We start from the raw sequence: 22,181 nt of genomic DNA, 5'->3' as shown, positions 1-22,181 counted from the left end.
AAGGGTGGTGGTGGTACTGGGGATTCAACTCAGTGTCTTTGCACTGAGCTATTTCCCCTGCACATGTTTTAATGTTTATTTTGAGACAGGGTTTCACTAAACTGCTAAATTGATCAGGCTAGACTAGAACTTGAGAGCCTCATGCCTCAGCCTCCCAGAGTGCTGGGATTACAAGTGTGTGCCACCACATTCTGCCTCAGTATTGTATCTTAAAGTTATCAGATAGCTTTGTAATTGTATTCTTTCATAATTTAAAAATTTCTAGTAATAAAAACTTTTGAAAACCTCTTTGTAGGAAAAAAACTATCAAGAAACAGGGAGCTATCAAAGAATCACATTACCATGTGAATGTGTACAACGTTTATGTTTTTATGTAATAGCTATAAAATTAATTTTAAAAGAAGAACTAGAGAAAATTATTCATAACCATTCTGGCTAATGGTAGCAACTGATAAAGTTTTAGCATATTTAATTCATATGTATTTTACTTATAAACAACATACACAATTTTATTTTCTGCTGTTTATGTTAAAATTATATTGAAAGCATTTCCCATGCCATTAAAAACTCTGTGTAATTACTATTTATAGTGATTGTGTAATACATATTATTACCTCATAGGAATATTTTCTCTATGATAAACATTTAAGTGTTTCTAGTTTATAGCTGATGCTGTGTATCTTTGTTCATAGATTAAATTATTTTCTTACTGTGGAGTTCTTGAAGATAATAATTGCTCATCTCATTTATGATTTCCCATTCTTGAGTTCTTACTTTTATAGAATTATACTGGGCATGGATATATCCTCAAGTGACTTTTTCTAGAAGGTTATATGATTTAGATATATTCTGATTTATATATATGAATTACCACCAATTGTACATATGCTACATGTGTGTTTGCATGTGTGTTTGTACGTATGTATTTTGGGTTGATATAATACTTTACATCCAACCGTTCTTAGGAATCTATAGATGTTAAGCTGTTGTCTTCTGGCCTTTAGTGTTTCAGAGTACCAGAAGGGTAGACCGGTTTATGGTGCTCTAGTGATGGATTTGTTGATTTTGTTTAGATTGGGTTTTATACATGTTTAGAGTTGAACGGTCTGTCCAGGATGTTTCCAGATATAAGGTCTTTTGCTCACTTTGCACGGATCATAGTAACTTTAAATCTGCAAATTCAAGTCTTCTACCCCTAGGAGAATTTTCTTTCATCATATTTTTGATTATTTCTTCAGTTTTGAATTTTCTGGATTCCAGAACATTTGATTCTCCTGACCTTGGTTTTATAAACTAGTCTTCCATATTTGTTGTGTCTTTAATTTTTTTTCTTTTTTTTAATTTTATCTCCAACATCATTTACTCCACTCTTTGCAACATCATTGATTTCACTCTTTGCAGCATGGTTTCCCTGAATCTCCTGCTTCATGCCTTACACTTTTATCTTAAGTTTCACCAGTTCTTACCTTACAGTTTTCTGCCCTCACTTCATAAAGTTTCTGCCTTCCTACCATTTTAATTGAGGATGCCAATTTTCAAAAACATTTTTTATTTCTTTCATACACAATTTCAAAATTTCATGCTTCCTTTGAATCTTTAGAATGTTGTTTCCTTTCCTTTATTCTATAGTATCTTTTTCCATCATTCTCGTGTTGTTTGAAATTTTTTGTGTTACTTTTCAGAACCTCTTGTTGGATCTGCAGGTGGATGGTGGCTTTACACTCTCAGCTCAGCCTCAGTTCCCTTTGTCTCTAGACTGTCTTTATTGGAAAGAAATGCAACTCCTTCCCTCTCATATTCCTTAACTCTAACAGGAGACATGTCCAACCCTTGTGTGCACAAGTGCCATCTCTTTCACAGCCCTGCTTGCCACCACCACACACAAACATGTGTCGCTTATGAAGGCAACATTACTCAGGGCTCTGTGCATCATGTATATATATTCATACCTTGCCTGTGGCTGCCCAATACTGATTTATTGTTTTACCAAGAACTCTAGTTTCTTATCACATATAGAAAGGAAACAAGTTGGGGAGTATGAAAAAAAAATGTAGCAATCCAAATATTGTAACTCCTAAATTGCAATACTGTATTCACTCATGGGAGGGAGCTTCTTAATTTGTGATTATTACAAACCTTGAATTTTTTCATCTAGTAAAAGATTCTCTGGGCAATAGATCACTGCTTACATATGTTTAGAAACCCAGTTCGATTACTGTAGTAGAAAATCCTTCCAGACTGACAATTTGTGATGCAAGTTTTGGTAGTATAAATTTTCATCATCTTCTATTTTTTCATTTGAATGTAATAAGCACTTTGATAAAGTGCAGCAACAAGTGCTGTGGATCACGCACCATTTTCAGCTCAAGACTGTGGGTGATCTTTAAAACTGGCCTCAATAAGAGGGGCCGTACAAACCATTCCATAGCTCAACCCTTGGGCCTGTATGCCTGGGTGGTCTTGTTTTAAGTGTTGCTATTTAATTATTGATGATTTACTGACACAAGGCATGGGAGCCTTAGGGAAAATGAAATCTCACATGCCTGTTTCTTTAGATGAGTCTTCTTTTGAGGTTTAAGAGTCCCTCTAAATAATATGGTGAGGCAGGGTTTAGGGGCCATTCCAAATACTGCCTGGCAAAGTCAGCCTCTGTGGTCATTGATGAGTCCACAGTGAAGATGAGCTGCGTCTGCAGTGTTCCCTAAGTGGCAGCCTCATGTGAACGCTCTCCGGAGGGCCAGGCATTCACATTCATTTCATAGACTCCACTTTTCTGCCCCTTGTGGGAAAAAGCCTAACCTCCGTCAATAAAATTTACTTACCTACAAAAACTGGTTTCCCTCATTAATGCTTTTATCCTGGGAAGCATTTATCAGGAAAATGATGATTCGTTTCACAAATATGCGCAGGGCACTTTGCTGGGCATTTAGGGATGGAGGGTACTCTTGCTTTCAGGAAGCTCATGTCATACTCAGAGATGCTCAGGAGAAACGCTGATTAGCATGAAGAGCGATCAGGAACCTCAGTGTACAGGTCCCAGGGTTGGAGGATTATTAGCAGCCAGGAGAAGTTCAGGCAGGGGTCAGGAGCTGGGGCTTCTGTGTTGACTTTCGGAGGAGGGGTAGGATTTGCCTGGGCAGCGGTAGAAGGGACCCCAGGCCAAGCGGATAGAATGAACAAAGCTGAGGAGATGAAAGGGACCTTGCAAGGCTGCCATGGCCAGGAATTCCAGTCAGCTGGTTGTTTTCAAGTCTCTGTTTTGCCTTTCATTTTCAGATGTTCCCATTCTAGCAGTACAACTATAGGTCACTTTTTAGCACGTGTCCACTCCCATACACAGCTATCACCTCCTGCCTGTCTTTACCTTCCACTTGGAGGATAAAACTTGCCTATATGAAAATGACTTGAAAAATCTAGGTCTTAGTTTTTCTCTCCATCATTATTCTTTGTCTTGTCTTGTCTTGTTTTATTTTGTTTTGTTTTGTTTTGTTGGAGGTACTATGAACCAAACCCAGGGCCTTCAGCAAGCACTGTACCACTGAGTTGTACCTCCAGTCCACCGTCATCATTCTTTATTGGATACATACTATGTACACTAGGCAGAAAGAACCTTATTAAAGAACGAAGTTCTTTTTATGGTTTTTACATAACTCATTGATATGTTTCTTTTACAAGTTCTCATTTGCCCTCGACAGGTTTCACAGTGTTTTCTAAGAAAGGTATTACAACCTATGTATGTAGGTAAACTAGGCCTCCGTTAAAAGGTGGGATTTTCTTCCCCCTGCCTTGAGGCAATTCCCAAAATGCCTGTTCTCTTGATCATGAGGCTCTGTTGGCCCTTCAAATGCTACATGGTATGGCTATGACTTGTTTCCTCAGCTTTGCTGAGTATGACATCATCAGATTGCCTGCTGAGAACAGGTTTGCTGAGAACAGGGGTCGGGGGAACCAGGACTATGTCCTGGAAGATTTTAGGAGTTCACATGTCAGAAGGCCTGGAGTAGCTGAAATCAAGTAAAACCTCACCACACTGATGAAACTGGCTTGAGCATACCACAGCTTCATTTTTGTTTAAGCAACAGTTTTAATTAATGGAACTTAAAATATTTAACCCAAACTTTGCTTTGGGAGAAAATGTATTAACCACACATCTTGTATTAAAACATTTGCAGAATTAAAGTCATCCCCAGCACTGGAGCCCTTTCTGTGTACATACCTGCCTTGTTAAGCTAGTGCTCTGGCTTTTCTTCTCTCCTCTTCCCAATGGGGTGCAGCCAGCCTTGGAAGAAAGTGCTGTCTTCATCAGCAGGACTAACCAGTGGATGAAATACATGAGTGTATCTGCAGGGAGCTCAAAATATGAAGGCTTTAAGTATCCAGGGAGGAGGCAGAGTGGGAGCCTCCTCCTGCAGACAGCCTGATGGGTGGCATGGAAGCACACATCCTGGCAAGTGACGGGTTCTATGATTTCTTTTTCTTCTCCTGATTTTTATGTGTTACACAAATAGTAATGTCAAAACAAAAGCCAACATTTTTAAAGATAAAAGAAGAAATCAGAACACCATTACTCAATATCCCTGCAATTATTTTTTTCCCTGTTTTCTTAGGTTTTATTCATACTATGGAATTATTCTTTATGTGGCATTTTGTGTAAATACAATTTTACATTCTGCTTTTTTCCTTTAACATTATAGCTTTCACTCCTGACATCAATTTGATATTGTAGTTAGTTGTTTTTTTTTAATCAAGTTATTATGACATTACAGAGGCTCGGGGAAGGCTGGCAGAATGTGGTTGGCATTCGTCTGTTTTTCAGAAAACAAAAGGGCTGCCTCTAATGTGTCTTAGAGGTTCTGAGAATAAGATCTAAGTGCACTCTGAGTTTTGTATTTGTACTATTTTGCACTATCCATTCAAGCCACTTGCATATATTAATTTTAAGGCATTTGATGATAATACTGGTGACAGAATATATGTCTGAGCATACAATGGTTTATCTTTGGTAGCTTCCAGAAATAGCCTTCTTTTCCCAAAGTATCCCCTAACTGATTGGAAGGTAATAACTAAACGTGAGCTATGGCCCATATTAGTCTTTGTGGAAGTCAGCACTTGGGCACTTTGGTCATCTGTTCACCGGGTGAAATCGGTCTGCACCTTGCAGAGCAGTGAGGGGAAGTCTCGGAGTGAAGGAAGTTAGCAGGAGGGCGGACAGAAGACTCAGAATGAAGCGTGGATGGGGTGCCTGGATAGGGGATCCTGGACAGCCAGGGGGCAGCATGGGAGCGTTTTGCGTCTTATGAAGGAGGAGACAGAACTGGGAGAGGGATAAATTTGAGCTCCATCATTCTTCCCGAGCCCCGCCCTGGGGAGAATGATGGATAGCTTCTTGTCATCTTTTGTATTTCTTCAGGGGCAGCAAACGTGGAATCTCTCTACTGAGACCAGAGGCTGAAAGTCTGTGGACCGTAAGCAGGCTTTTTTTTTTTTTTTTACTCTTTTGGACTGCATAATCTTGTTTTGTTTTTTACATTAAAGTATTATTTATGTACAATAAAATTCACCTACTTTAAGTAGACGGTTAGATGAATACTGACATTTTTATACCACTGTGTGACCACAGTGGCACATCAAGATATAAAAGGTCCCTCACTCTAAACTTTTCCATCAGCTCTTTTGCACTCCATTCCCCTCACCTACCCTGCTCCAGGGAGTGTCTGATCTGCTTTCTGACATTAGAGTTTTGCCTTTTCTAAATGGCATTATGTAATAGTCTTCTGTTCATTAACCACAGAACTTCTGAAATTCAGCCATGTTTTTCCATGTATTGTATTTCATTCCTTTTAATTACTGAGTAATACTCCACAGTCAGAGGGTAGTGCAGTTTACTTATCTGTCACCAGGTCGTGTACATGGAGATTGCTTCTAGTTTGGGGGTTCTCATAGATAATGCTGCTGTGAACATATCTTTTTGTGGACACACATTTTCATTTTTCTTGGGTAAATGCAGAAGTAGGATTTCTGGGTCATACAGTAAGTATATGTTTAATTTTACAAAAACCTGCCCAGTTGTTTCCAAAATAAAATTCTCCTGCAAATGAGTGGATGCTGAACTAAGCCAGAATCCTAAATGGACCCAGTTCTAGGGAGACTCACTGGGGGCTTTAAGATTCTAATAGCCTTTCAGCGCATGCTGTGGAAGTGCTAATGACACCACTTCAAGCCAGTCCACATATCTCAATGCCATTTGAATGTCTTAATTAACTATTATTAGTTATGCTAATTAAGAGTAACTAATTAATAAGATAAAGATAGCCACCGCACATGTCCTAGCTGCCTCTGGAATATGACTTTTCATTAGTCTTTCAAATGTTAACTAAACACTTCTGAAGTGCGTATTCCCATTAGGCCACTTGAGTCATAAACGGAGCACACTGGGGCATAGATTAAGATGGACGGATGCTCTGTCGCTTCGTAACAGAAGTACTTTAGACTTAATTACAGACAGTGTCATAGATGACATTGGAGGTTCTATCCGAACCTGAAATTCAACCATTGTACATAGGAAGGGTCCTAGTAAGTGTGTATTTTCAGCAGAACTTCTCATGCTTCAGCAGCTATTCCTGGAGCCCTCTGAATCCCCGGGCGCTTGGTGTTTGTGCCTCCCGCCCTGTGCCCACAGTGAGGACCCAGCCTCTGCACCATGGCATCCTTTTGATTGCCCTGCCTTGGCCTGCCTTCTCCCCCGGACTTCAGTGCCTTGAATAATACCCTCGCGATGTTTCTTACCATTTTACCTAACACGTATATCGTTATTTTTCTTTAAACCGGCATACTTTTTTTTTTTTTTACATATAAATATCTGTGCTTGAGCTTTATCATGCAGAATTTCCAATGAACTCATGGTTAAAACGCACGAGCTAGGCATATTTTCACGTATTAAAGCGAGTGAATAACTCAATTTCCGAAATAAACTGTTTAAAGTGTTAATGAATATTTAAAATAAAAAGTAATCATCTACATGCTTCCTTGTCCCTCCAGTGGTCCGCACACAGCGTGATAGGGACTATTGCTGTGCTGTCCTTGTTGGGTTCCTTGCCCGTCTCCCCGCTAGACAGTGGGGCCCGGGAGGGCAGGGACTGGCTTTCATCTCTGCATCCCTGTCAGTGAGCCTGGTGCATAATATGCATTCAATAAATGTTTGATGAGTGAATGTCTCCCTCATGACCACAGCAAAAGACCATTAGCAAATACAAATATTTGCTATTTCCTCACTTTGGTTCCTAGCCTCTGATAAACTCTAAAGAACAAAAATATGGAATCAAAATGTAAGTAAGCACCAAAACTGGAGTAAGAGGAGACTGTTGACTATTTTTCTATCTCTTGAAACTCTTTTTTCCATGACAAAACTCATATTCACTTAATTTCCCAATGTTGAGGGAGGGGTTGAATGACTTAAAATTGTAAACAGTTCTTTGATAAATAAAAGCTTACCTGACATAAAGCTCAAATCACTTTCACAATGTAGACTATAAAGGGCAGGGACTGAAATTCATTCTGCTTTAGACCCCCTGTGCCTTGCTAGTTTCTGAAACAGAATGGACATTCAAGAAGAGCTTAGATGGTTGGATGGATGGACAGACTAAAAACCGAAAGAGCAGGTGAGCTACCAACTTTCATTTCCATGACCCTTGCTAACTTAACTCCTCATATTTTAGTAAGAGTCTTGGAGGAAACACACTCAGGAGAAAGCTGCCTAGTCTCTGGAAGCATGCCTGTGAATGGCATAGTCTCATTCTTTTTGATAAAATTTTACTTTTAACTTTTTTAAACAAAGTTTGATCACTCAGACTTTAAAAGAAATTCTTACTATGAAATTGGTCTCAGAAAGTACACATTCCAGAGTAAATCAATTGACTAAAAATTATAAACTCATGTTCTACTTACTGGGTTCTTTTTAAATGATATAAGAAATACAACACATGAAATTTTTCTAAGGTCTTTGTTTCCACTGATTTCAAAACATAAGAAATTCAAATTAAGAGAAATATTCATCTTAACATAATTCTTACCTTAAACTTTGCTGCACAGTATTACAATTTTCATTTCACATTGAAGCATTAGCATTTAATTACATAAAACATTTTAAGAATTCATTATTTCTAATCTAGGGTTTGATTAATTGTACAAATGTTAGTAAGAAACATCTATAGAAGAAAAAGGTCATAAGATTTTAGATCCATAAAAAGCATCTAATTTTCTTGAGTCTTTAAAAGACTTTTTAAAAAATGCTTAAGGTGAAAAAAAATAAAGGGACTTGTTGATTTGTTTGCATTATTTTGCTTTGTCCCTTAATTGCTATAGTTGTTTTGCTCATAAAAGGGAAGTGGTGCCAACTTGAAAAGGCAACTGCTCAGTGCAGTTTGGGACATTCACCTTTACCCACATTCACTAGCTTACTCTGAACACGCTCGCTTCCAAATATGGCATCAGTTTGTTACGCACAGGTCCTTCCTGCATGAAAATCTTGGTCAGGCCCATTCCAGCAAAGACCCAAACAAGGCAGGGGGATGCTCAGTGAGGGTGGGCTTTGTGGCCGCTGCCAATCACTCCCCAGCCTGCCTCTCACCCAGGTATAATGCCCTGGAGTAAAATGCCCAAAGTTGTAAAGTTGGGAAAGCTTACTCCCTCAGGAGCCATTTCACTCTACATATGAACCATCCCCTGAGGTTCCTGATGATTACTTCAAAAAGAAGGCAGAAGAGGCGAAATTTTTGTTCTTAATATTTTTTGCTATCCTCTGCAAAGTTTAAAGTACAAATCATTATACAAAATTTGCTAAGTACCATGTTACTCTTCCAGACAGTGTACAACGTGCCCTAGGGAGGAATTTTTACAGAAAGAGTCTCTTCCTTTTCCAGTGTGGTTTGTTTACTGAGTATTCCAGGTCCAGAGGAAAATGTAATTAAGGGAAATGATTATATGTAATCAAATGGGCACACCAAAATTCAGAAATATTATCTCAAAGTCTGAATCTCCATCAGAGCCATGTATCTTTTTCTGTTTTCTATAAAGTGGGATGTGTTTGCATGCTTGGTTTGACTCAAGACTCAGGGCTTGTGATTAACTTGAATTGTTAACTAACAGTTCTCACTGCTTCTGAGGACTCAAAACCACACCTTTCCTCAGTTTCTCTCCTAGCCAGTAAAATTTATTTAGGAGATGTTTTGTAATTTTCGTAGCAGAGGTGTTACTCCTGAGCCTGTTTTACATGCATTTAGAGACCAACCTCAGTGAACTAGCTTCAGATTTCAGAGTGTGTTTACTATTGACAGAAAATAAACTTTTTTACATTCTGTTTTAGTTTTTGCACCATTAAAAGTGAAATGTCTTAATTTTGAAGAAACATGGGATTGCTGAGATGAATTTTCTTGTCAGTCATAGTTGTTTCGGTCAAAATTAAACCTAAACTAAGAAAACCGCTGAGCAACTTTCCTTTATTATTTCCTTGGTCAAATTCTATTTCCTTTGTCTTCTTAATTTGGGCTGAGCCTTCAAAAAGCAAAAATAAGTATCATCGCTTTGTCAGTGTGCACTGTGGAATTGTTTTTAGCAAAGAGTCAGGTCACAGCAGCCAGAAAACATGGTTTTTCTGCTGAGAAATTGTATTTTGTTGAGTATGTACTGAATCACATGAACAAATCATTAAGTGACACAAGTGAATGGGAAGAGATAAGTATTCAAAAATTCAGGGACCTCTGCTGCCGGGGTGGTGGCAGAAGACAGGAGCTTTAATTGTTTGTTTCTGTCTTGCTTGTTTTTGTTCAATGAAACATTCCATGGTCTTGAGGCAAAAGGTGATTGGGAAGGAAATATTTTTATTCTAATGGTTTTATGAAGTTTTTTTTTTTTATCCAGAGTAATCAAACAAATTTTTCCTAGGTAAAATTAAATAGTATTTATATACAAATTCTGGTTAAGCAGAAAAAGCCACATGAATTCTTTCTGCATGGGAAGTGGAATTTAACCACATACTTGCAGATCTTTTGCTTTGCTTTTTTTTTTTTTTGCATTTTTAAAAAGAATATTTGATTATATGTCTGCTGCCAGCAGTGAAATACATGGGCTTAAATAGATTTACTAGTTTGATTTGTGTATAGTTTGGTTTCATAGCAAGAAAATAAAATATCTACCTGAAACTGTTCTCTATATTAGCATATATATTATATATGTAATATATATTATATTCTTTATATATATATATTACACTCTTCTTTACCCTATTGAAAAGCATCAATCGCACATTCTGATTTATGTCTTTCTTTCTTTCTTTTCTTAAAAATGGTATCCAACATTGTGTGTTTATATTTTAAACTGAGAAGATTTATTATTTACTTTGGAATGGAAGCTTCCAGCAGCAATGTAGATCCATAAGCTAAAATATTTACCAAATAATGTCGCCTACACCTTAAAGCCAGTCTCTGTCACATTCTACTATCAATAAGAATTGCCAGAATCCTTGTTTTCTAGCACAGTGATATGTATATTTTAAAATTGAGAACAGAAGGCAGAATCACAGCTGAGGCCAAGGAACCCTCAGTTGGTGGGCTGGGATGTGACCTTAAGGTGGTGCAGAGCCACACCTTCCAAACTCTGAGGATGATTTGCCTGTAGTCTCTGTTACCTTCCTGCATATGAAGCTCGTCCCCGTTTGTGTTTTCACTAGCAGAAGGCCACTATGTTTATTGGGAAAACTCTAGATATAAATTCTTTGTGGTGAAATCGAAACAGGAGAAAATAATTCTAGCCTCAATTTTTTGTTGTTTTTTTTTTAATTTATTGTGCTAAGTTAGGACAACAAGAGCTATTGCTTAGCAACACTGGATTAGGCAGAAAATAATTTAAGCTCCCAAATGAGAAACATTTGTAATTGAATATGCTCTAACACTTGCTTTACCACATGGCTTAGCACCCTTCTGGTCACACATGGTTAAACATATGTTTGAACTGATGTTTTAACACCCGCCTCACACATCTTTATGCTCTTTGTCCACATATGCTGGAACACATGCTCTGACACCCTTTGTGCACACATTGTTGAGCACAGGCAGAGCATTGTCTTGGGTCTCATTTTCCAGAGGTTCCCCAGTTAGTAGCACTGAGTCAAAGACTGGCGCCTGAGCAAGGCATGGCTGTTTGTGCTGGCTGACGCACACACTTGAAGGGATTTCTCCCATCTGTCTAGAGAAGAGACACTTCCTGGGGATGACCACAGCCATGTCCTCTCTGTCCACCACACTGCAGAGGGGTGGCTTCTCGGTTATTTCAGCAGCTGGGTGTGTGATGTCACTCAGTATTGTTTTCCACCTTGACAAGTCCACTTGTATTTTCCCAGACTGCCAAGCTCTGAAGTCTTCCTCATGACCAAATGTAGAAATGAGGGTTTAAAAAATTCTCTCACATGACCAGGGATTTAGCTCAGTGGTTTTGCCGCCTGCTGCACGAGCGCAAGGACCCGAGTTCGATCTCCAGTACCAAAAAAAAAAATTCTCTCACATCTTGCTTGGCAATTTCAGCACACATGGCTGCTACAGTCACTAGACATAGTGCCAGCTTCCTCTTCACTCTGACCTCCTAGACCTGTCATCAGTAGCATCTTATCAGTTTGGCCTGCAATCTAGAATACCATACCCTGGAAACAAGAGATACTCATTTCTCACAGTGCTGGAGTTTCAGAAGACCATGATTAGGTCCCAGTAGATCCAGTGTCTGGGGAGGACGTGCTTCCTAGCTTACAGATGGCTGTCTTTTCATTGTCTCCTCACATGGCAGAGAGCAGAGAAAATAGCTCAATTCAGCTAAAATAAAACGATGACCAAAACCTGGCTAAAGTTTAAACAATGCCTTATAGTTTAGTTTTTATCTAAATCTTTGTATCCATATTAGAATACTGGAAGATAAAGCATTAGTCTCATTTTATAGATAGGCATAGTAAGACTTCGATATCTTAAGAACTCTGCCAAAAATTACATAGCTCACACGTAGTGGGGTTGGATGTTGAATACCAGTCCTCTATCTAAATCAGTGTTTTTCCCGCCATGTTATAAGGCTGTACTATAAAATGTACAAGAAAGAACCAGAAACAGCCTTTCCCATCAAAGAGTTTACAGAGGAGGAAAGATACTTACAAATGAAAAATTATTCCCATTTTTTGAAACCTATGAGTCAGTTCTGTACTAGGCACCTTATACTGGTGCATCCTGTTTGACAGGTAAGAAAACTAAGGCCTAAAACATAATAAACTTACTCTGAATCAAAGAATTAATAAATAACTGACCTAGAACTTGAATGCAAGCCTGATTCTAAATAAAACCCATACTTTTAACCATTACTCATATTGGCTTCCAACCAACAACAATAAGTGAGTTCAGAGACAAACCACAACTATTATATAAGGCAGGTTTAGATGAAGAAAATCCTTCCCCTAATCATTCCTGGTTATGATACTTGGTGATTGGATTGGGTTTTTTTCCCATTCCAACTGTTACACAGTGAATAAATATAACAAGAAATAAAAGTTATAGATGTTATATGACAGCATTTGTAAATTAAGCCCAAGTTTAGTCTGTACCACCACCTGGGTGAAATGCAGGGCTATAAAATGTACTGCCCTGGCTGAATCTTCATGGAAATTTTATTTAACAGGTAACTTGTGCTCACAGTTATCTGAATATAAGAATCATTTATATTCTATGGTTTCAAGTTTTCAAAAAGTATTAATGGACACTAAATTAAATTATTTGAAAATAAATTCTGCTTCATTGACTGGACCCTAAAAGGTCAAGATTGAGAAAACTGTGTACAGAATAATACCTTTGAGTTTGATGAGTCACAATAGCATTTTTCATAATTGTACATCAGTAACTACAAGTAACAAGGTCTCTCATAACTGGCTTGCTTTAAAGATAACTTAAAGGTGACTGAAATCCTTCAACTAACATTCCACGTTAAAGTTGTTTAGGCCAAGATACACGGACCAGAAATCAGACTATTTAATCACAGAGCAAGATTAGTCAGAAAGAGCATCCCTTGAATGCCTGACTTGTAAATGTAACCAAGAATTAGTGCTTACTTCAAATGAATATAAGATCCCAGAGGGAAATTTGGGGACTCTTCATTCTGTTTTGCCCTGAAAACAGAATTGTTAGTAGAGATACCTGGCAACATCAAAATGCAGGTGCAGATATGGAATATATTAAAACTTACTTTGGCTTCTTTGTTTTTAACTAAATTTCACTATATTGAGGTTCAAGATCAAATAGTTTCATTTTAATATGGTATTTGCCAAATTTCCAAACCTTCAAGCACAAAATCTTCAACCTTCATTTCTTTGCTTGCTTGGAAATCTATGTAGCACTGCGCCAAAAGCAGAAGTTATGAAGTGAGATTATACTTGATTAGGAACAAAAAAAATCCTACATCTAGAAATGCAGATGTGCACAGCAGTCCTAGGGGAATGTTGGTATTTGATCTCAAAGTCTTAAAGGTTCATGTTCCCAAGGTTAAGAAAGGCAGAGAGCCAACTTTTATTAGTAACTAATGCTGAAATTACTCTGGAGATTCTAGAAGTATTACATTACAAATCACTCAGCTTTGGAAATTCTACAGCTAGTGAGTTACAGATATCACTGTATGAGAGGAAGGGGCAATAAGTGAAGGACATCATTCATAAACTTAATTTATACCAGTGCGGCATGATCATGAGTCTATTGTGTGAGAGTTTCCTTTCAGTGAGAAAAGGAAAAGGGAATGTTTGAGGTCTGTAAGTCAAAACTCCCACTAAAAGAACCAGGAAGCAAAACCTCCTTGTGTATGGAAATTGGAAGAGAGACAAGGATGCCGCAGAACAATTTGGGCTGTAATATCTTTCTGCTTTTCTAATGTTTAACTTCGTGACCTGGAGCAAGTTGTTATTAACCAAGGCTTCCGTGTTGCTGAAAGTTAAGACCTAGGTATTTGCGGAATAAATGTCCATCAACAAATGTGGTACTGTGACCATGTATGAAAGAGAGAGCAGATTTCACCTCAAGGGGAGAGCCTTAATAGAACCAAGTCCATTATTAAAATTGAGAATAGTTAAGAGGCATTAATGTATCACACAACTGCCTGTAAACTGTATTCCTATAGTACACACTCGAGGACTCTAATATTAACTAATTGATCTTCCTTTTGTGACTAGACCCTTCCTATTTTAAACTTAGTAGTGATTTGGTTCTCATTTTTCTAAATCAATGCCTTTAATTCCAACAACAATAAATAAAAAGTCTGTCTTGAGCCAGGGATTTAGCTCAGTTGTTCCGCCGCCTGCCTCACAAGCACAAGGACCCAAGTTCGATCCCCGGTACCAAAAAAAAAAGTCTATCTTGGTTACAGGACTAAGCTATTATAGGTAAAATTATACCTTCCAAACTCCACATAAATAATGTTTACTTCTCTGTGTGTTTATCAGTTTGAGGTTGACCCGAGTTTTTAAGGTGACCAGAATGTATGATATAAAATATATTGCAAAAATTGGCATGATACATAAGTATAAATTAATATATACTCTACATAATTATGAATGTGTAACATATTTCAAGTGACGAACACATAAGTAAAATACAGGAAAATGTAACATTGTATACATATTATTTACATCACACCAATAAATTCAAATTCAGGTTATGGCATTTGAACATCACTGTTTCACTTATCCTCAGTAATTTTTCGGATCTTAGATTTTGATGTGCAGTGAAGTCTAGGAATAATTATTAAGTAGCTAAAAGATACCTTGCCAAAACTGATAATGAAAATTATCCAGTGTATTCTGTCAAAATTCTTTCCAATTAATGTTAAGGTCTTGAAGGGCCAGATTTAGATTTTTATTAATATGTTAGACTTACTAATATATTTTTATATATGCATACTGTGATTGTCTAATTATTGCATGACATTGCATAATTATGGTGCTTTTAATTAATTATATGCAAGTCTATTCTTCAGTCATATTTAAAATTCAGAATTACTTCATAGTTTCAGAACTAATAACTCATTAGGAAGCTGTGCCATGTACTTGAGGTTACCTCTAAGGCAATGCGTATTTAACAATAAACTAGAAAAATTCCTGGCTAACTTGTCTGTCATGGACCAGTTTAAATATTTAAAATTATCATGTGACCCTTGTCTAACCATGTAGAGAAAATGAAATGACAATTGTGTTCAAAACAGGAAAGGGAAATTTTCTTTCAAATAGTCTTTTCTAAGTAAAGAAAACTTGCACTGGGATTATCTCCTAAGTATTTGAGATGATAGACAGATAGATATGACACTGTGATATAATATATTGTTTTTAAATAAAGGATCCATAGTTTCTTTTTGTTATTTTTCACAAGGTACATTTAAGCTTGCATCCTATAGTGGCCAAATTCAGATCATTGTTGCATCATAAATTTACATTCCTATAATTTCTATTATATTTTAAAAGATAGCTTTTAACTTGTTTCTGTCTTCCTCTCCAAATGATAAGAAATTGAGACTGTTCTTTTTTAATGTCTAAGTTTATTCAGAAAAATGAACATAGTCAAAAATTATGTTGTTAAAACCCTTGCTTATGATTTGTTACCTATCTTATTTAGACCTTGTCTCGCTATCTAGCAGGTAGTTGAAGGATGTTAAAATAGACCAGCGTAATGTTATGGCTATAGTGCTGTGATTTAACTAGCATTTATTCAGTATCTACAAAAAGGGTGCTGAGTTCAGTAAGGACAAAGTAAGAATGATGCTACAGATGCCTCATATGAGGTATGAGATAATTAGGGCCTATTTTAGACTGGTATTGTTCCACGTTCTCAGATTCTGGGGGTTAGACTCTTCTAGCTCGTATGAGCAGAAAGAGATTTATTAGAGTAGCTTCTGGACTTTGGGAAGACCACTGGAGCTCTTTGGATGCTGTGTGACACAAATGACAGCAGCAACAATAGAGACCGATTTGACTGGGAGGTTTCCCTGCCTCAGACTTACCTCACATGGCACCCAGGATACTAGATTCCACACTCCCTCCCAGAGCTGTCCCAGAGGAGCCAAATGCAACACACACACACACACACACACACACACACACACACACACACCAGCTACCTCACACTGATCATATCTGCTTTGTTAGTTTCGTGTGCACATCTGCTTAGCCAAACCTGGGCCATGTGTAGAATATGGTTTCAAAAAAATCTTAGGAATGTGGTTCTTAGCTTGTTGGCCTTGCTGTCATAGAAAGTTGCTTAAAGGAATCAGAATCTCTGTGGAATAAACCAGTGCACTATAACCACCAGGGAAGCATAAAGTAGTGATTCTCCAGTTGTATTCCAAGGAACCCTAAAATTGTGCCCATCCACCTAAAGATTGTCAAGGAGAGGGAAGAGACCAAACAGGAAGGACTGCATCAATAGTGGCCAGTTCCATGTTAATCTGGCCATCAGTTGGTCATCATATATGTAATCACTGTTAGAAAACAAAAGTTCTCTCTGTCCTCTTTTGCTTTTGGTTTTAGGGTTTAGGGGGTGTGTGTGTATGTTTAAGTTGTTAAGTTGCAAAACTGCTAACCTGCAGTTTGTATTCCTCAATCTTCTACTACTACTTTTTATAATAGGCAGGTTATCGCAAATCTAGACTAGGATTTGTTTCCATAAGATTTTTAATATAACATTATCAGTTTCACAGCCAATATCTGAAAATGATTGCAAATTATACACTTCTCTCACATGCATCATTAGAGAAAATACTACTAACAGGCCATTCATATTAGGGTTTTTAATGTGGTTGCCACCTCCCGAGAGCGTGCCTTTGAGTTGTTTCAAAGCCTTTCCAGCATCTTCTCAGAAGACCTCAGCAGTGGAAGGCGACCCAGCCATCGCAGCCATAGGGATAAAGGGACTGGACACATTTAATTACTCTTCAGCTACTTTATTTCATTTGACTTCAAAAACAAAATTAGCAGTAGCGGAAGACAGTGGTTACATGGGGTTAAGTTAATCAATGTGTGCTAATTAAATAACTGTTATGCCTCCCCATTAATGCCTGTTCAGATGGTGCAGAGCTCTTAGTAAATCTTACCTACTTCAGGCTCTGTCCTTTCAGTATTTTGCCACACAGACTAGATTGAAAGAAAACAGTGTCTAAATTAACTAGGATAAAGACATAGCTAGAAGACTGTGCATGACTAATGACTAATCCAAAAACCCAAAATCTAAAATGTTCTGAAATCCAAAACTTTTTGAGCACTGGCATAAGGTTTCAGAATCTTGGAGCATTTCAGATTTTGGATTTTCTTCTGATTAGGGATGCTCAACCAGGGATGCTCAACCAGTAAATCTGCGCAATATTCCAAATTAAAAACAAAACCTGAGACCCTTTCATCCCAAGCATTTCAAATAAGGCAGATGCAACCTTACCTGCATATAGTGCTCTTTGTGGGAGGAGTTGGGTGGGGCTCCTGAGGGGTCCTTACCATACCACACGTGGCCTGTCGCACTCTGAACAGCAACTGCTTACGACTTATGCGCACTAAGGAAGCCTGGGCCGGGCTTTTGCCTCCGGTCAACTCTTCTTCATGTTTTCAGGACACCCTAAGCCCATCTCCCCACTCCCAAGTCAAGATGTTTCTTTAAAGCAGTGGGACCTTTCCTTGTGTCTGCCCTGTTGTTTTCACTTGCTTAAATTGGCTTAATATGATTTTATTTTTGTTGTTTCCCACAGTTTTCATATATAAAAATGTGTGGAGCTGCTTGTAATTTTTTTTAAAATAGAGTTTAGGGCCAGGGATTTAGTGGTTCCGCCACCTGCCTCGCAAGCACAAGGTCCCGAGTTCAATCCCCCATACTAAAAAAATAAAATAAAATATAAATAAATAAATAAAAATAGAGTTTAAGCATTTAAAACTATTCCTTTCATATTATTATTATCTTAAAAATTTAGAAAGACATAAAGAACAAAATAAAACTCCTTTTAAGCCTTATTGCCCTGGAATAATTGCTTACAATTTTATATGTATTCTTCCTCCTTTATCTGTTGTGTATTTTTATATCCAAATAATTGAATGTTTTATTGGCTTTTAAGTTTTAGAAACCTATCCTTAACTTATTCTTACTTTGAATAAAGTTTTTAGAGTTATTGTCCTAAACGGGCAGATAACATATTTTAACATAAAGAATATTGAATCTGCCTGAGTTATTGTTTGAGACTGAGTATAAAATATAAAAGTCTGGGGCGGGAGATTTAGCTCAGTGGTTCTGGCACCTGCCACGCCAAGTGCAAGGTCCAGAGTTCGATCCCCGGTACCAAAAAACAAACAAACAAAATAATAAAATATAAAAGTCTGTTTGGTTTACATAATTGCCTTTTACTTTTTCTGCTACCTTCAGCTGTAAAACATCAAACTAAATGTCTGTTCCTAGGATATCGTGTAAAATTCTTTGGAGTGCTGGTTTGGTATTCACGAAGTTCCTAAGGTGCTCTTTTTCATGAAAGTATCTTATTTCTCCATCAATTTTGAAAGATAGTTTTGCAGGGTACATCAATCTGGGTTGGAGGCTGTTTTCTTTCAGGGCTTGGAATATGTCACTCCAAGCTCTTCTTGCCTTGATGGTTTGTGTTGAGAAGTCTGCTGTGATTCTCATGGGCTTTCCTTTGTATGTGATTTGTTTCTTTTCTCTGACTGCTTGTAGAACTTTGTTCTTCTGTTGTGTTTCTGGAATCTTAACAATTATATGCCTATGTGTAGATTTTTTTTGATCAAGGCTATTTGGAGTCCTATATGCCTCACTTATCTGTATGTCAAGCTCTTTCCCCCTGCTTGGGAAGTTTTCTGCCATTATTTCTGTGAAGAGATTTTTTTATGTCATCTCCAGTCTCTCTTGTTTCTTCATTGAGCCCAATCAGTCTTACGTTATTCTTCTTTGCATCATCTAGCAGCTGCTGGATTGATTTCTCATGTTCCCTTATACTTTTGAAGCAATTTTTCCTTTCCTGGTCACTAATTGCAATCTTACCTTCTATATCTGAAATTCTGTCCTCACATTGGCTCATTCTGCTGTGTAGACTTTCAATGGAATTTTTCATGTCCTGGAAATCTATAGCAGCTGCAATCCTGGTTACATTTTAAGTATGTAGCCAACTTCTTCACCCTCGATCCCAGTGAAGTTTATTTAGGTACAATGTTGATAACATTCTTCGTCCCAAATAAAGAAAGTAGTTTTTTTTGTTTTCTGTTAGACAGTTCTATCCTGATAACATTCAAGAAATTAAACCTGAGGAGCCATTGTTTCATTCTCCTATACCTAGGTCCATCCTTTCACCCTGCTAGCTAGCCAGATGGCAAAGTATGAAATCTCAAATGCAAAATAGATTAATTCTGTGGGCTACATATAAAGTATTTGAGTGTATATTATTTATACATAGAGCGTTTGTTGAAATATAAAAATAATTCTAAAACATTTGCATTATGAAAAAAAATGAGCCTCCCCCACACACTGATCCGTAGTGTTGATAATGTATACATGGGCGTATTTATATAAGTAGAGTAACAGGTCCATGTAAACAAGTTACATTGATTACAAGAGCTAATGTCAGCTTCGGGATATTTGTGTTAATACTTCCCTTTTTTTTCAACCAAACCCTGTGTGTTCCTTACATAGAAGACTATTTCTTAAAATTGATAAAAGTGAAAAACACTCATCTCTAATGTTTGATACTGTGCCAACTACATCTTTGACAAGATTCTTTGTTTTAGATATTCTTATCAGAGATATTTCTTTTTTTTTTTTGTACCGGGGATCGAACTCGGGACCTTGCGCTTGCAAGGCAGGCGGCAGAACCACTGAGCTAAATCCCTGACCCCCAGAGATATTTCTAAAGGGATGTGTTCTGCATACTGATCGAAGCATTAAGGAGTATTTTGACAGAAAGGAGTCACCAAAATATTCCAAGTAAGAATTGAAGACATTTTTGCATGATATTGTGTATTCCAAATATTTCCACCATTTGGCAATGTAATTTCTGATGATCAAATATATGAATAAATACTAATTTATACAGAAAGTGAATCGCTTATGCATGCATCCACTTTGCAGTGTTTCCCACCTAACAGTTTGCTGTGACATCTCTCATTGAAACTAAATATTCTCCTTTAAGTGCTGGTTAATAGTTATATAATTGCTCTCCTAGAAATGAAAAGGGCAGTTCCTAGTTTGCGGGTAAAAGTCCATAGCTTGCAAGTTCCTGGTGTTACCATAGTTGCCAGTTTCCCAACATGTGGACTTGCAGACCCTCAAATCTTTGCAGTAAGTTTTCTTAGGGCTTGGCCTGGGAAGGGTGTTGAGAGGGTCTCTATACTGTATACCCTCTTTCCCAGCTCCATCTGGTCCCCAGTGAGAGCACTCTCTCTCCAGCATATATTTCCCTTCATCTCACTCACTGCCTTCCTTTAAATTCCTGATTATTCTGTCTTCACTGCCTTTTAGTCACCATTTCTTCCCAGTAATTGCTTCCTCTTTTTTGTGACTCCTCTTTTGTCATTGTCTGGTTGTTTAACCAACAAACACTTCAGGAAAGGGGTAGAAAATTGGAACCCTATAATCATACAGATAACAGACTGTATGGCTGAAAGTTGGTTGTAGTGGCACACGCCTATCAACCCAGAACTCTGGGAGGCTGAGACAGAAAGATCACAAGTTCTAGCCCAGCCTGGGCAACTTAGTGACTTAGTAAGATCTTGTCTCAAAATTTTTTTTAAAAAAGTTTTTTTTTAAGTGGTGAGGATGTAGCTTAATGCAAAGATTCAATCCCCAATACTGGAAAAAAAAAAAAAAAGTATGAAACCTTTTGACTTAAAAAAAAGGATGAAGACTTTTGACCTAGCGTCTAGTGCCCCTAACAATGTTGGTTTTCAGACAAAACTGTCCCTCTGACACCTGGAACAGACCTGTACTGCCCCTCAGCCCCCTCTGTAGTGGGACCTTTCCCAGCCACTCTCTTCTCTTCACCTACATCATCCCCTATTTCTCAAGCAAGCTTCTTACTTGTCTCTCGTGCCTGGACATGTGCCTTCTCCTCTTCCCCATCAGAATCTCCACCTCAAGCCCGTGTCTTATTGCATGCTCAGAAGGAGGGGTCACACTCTCCAGATCCCTCTGTTAAGGGGTCTCCACCTCGCCTTGCTTGTGCTCCTCCTATACAATATACTCAGTATATACCTTACATTCTCCTTATTTTGGTACCTCTTTCACCCCAATAAATGGTAAGCTCGAGAGCAAAGAATGTCTTTTTTTTCCACATCTGAATCTTGAAATGCTCTTGTTACAGTTGCGTCCATACAGAAAGTGATTGCTAAACATTGGCCCATGAGAGTTTTTAATCCTCTAATTTGAAACCATTGATTCTCTCTTAATGTTTTCAAGTTGTATTCATTTAGTGATATTACAGAGGAAGTTTGGAAATTGTAGGTGGCCTATATAAAAGCACAGAATGACCTAACTTGGTCATGTTTTTAAGCAGTGTCCAGTGAGAAGCCAGCTCCAATTTGAGGGAACCCTGAGCCTGATTGTTTTCTAGAGTGGTAACATCTTAGAGTCTTGAGACATATGCCTCAGCTCTGATTTCCAGGGTCTTCTTCAGCTTTGTTAGTTTGCACTGTTTTTCTTTTGTGACTATATGCATGAGAATCTTGGCTTTGGAAAAATATTACATTGCAAATCAAATGCTACCTCAAAAGGACCTTTCTTCCACAGTTTTGTGCATTTCTGTATAGGTTATAAAATGTCACAATTCAGGAGGGCCAATTATTAGATTTTTATTTAATGGGCAGTTTTAATGTTCTTGGAGAATCTGAATAGTAATAGCATTTTAAACTACTGGATTACATTTAAAGACTTGCAACCTATTCTTTTTCTTTGTGCACATCTAGCTGTGTTTTTGGATATTATTTAAATTCAGGTACCCAATCTGTAGAAAAATCAATGAGTTAATGAATCACCTCACTTTTTAAACTTTTCAACTATTTTATCCTAATTATAAGGCATATCTAGTGACATTAATTTGATGAAATCCCAAATCATCGGATTGTGCAGAATAGCCCTGACCAAGAAGTAATTTAG

General features: G+C 37.6%; 1 protein-coding gene across 19 annotated transcripts in view; it reads left to right on the top strand.

Annotated features, from left to right (window-relative positions):
• Vti1a (vesicle transport through interaction with t-SNAREs 1A) overlaps positions 1 to 22,181 on the top strand; it is a 416,873-nt gene that overhangs the window by 232,106 nt on the left and 162,586 nt on the right. For 3 of the 19 annotated variants that reach the window (XM_087185695.1, XM_087185694.1, XM_087185697.1), the window contains one exon: positions 5,411 to 5,465. The exons of 15 other annotated variants lie outside the window; for them this stretch is intronic. In XM_087185695.1, coding sequence (XP_087041821.1) covers positions 5,411 to 5,465 — 55 coding nt within the window. Of the gene's footprint in view, positions 1 to 5,410; positions 5,569 to 22,181 lie in introns of those variants that run through there. One more of the 19 variants, XM_087185706.1, reaches the window with a different exon arrangement.

Source organism: Heterocephalus glaber, unplaced genomic scaffold, assembly GCF_053883595.1.
Source record: "Heterocephalus glaber isolate CG9 unplaced genomic scaffold, H.glaber_assembly_v1.0 deba00001497, whole genome shotgun sequence".
Lineage (NCBI taxonomy): Eukaryota > Metazoa > Chordata > Mammalia > Rodentia > Bathyergidae > Heterocephalus > Heterocephalus glaber.
Note: the sequence above shows the minus strand (reverse complement) of the source record. Positions and strands in the feature narration are given on the sequence as shown.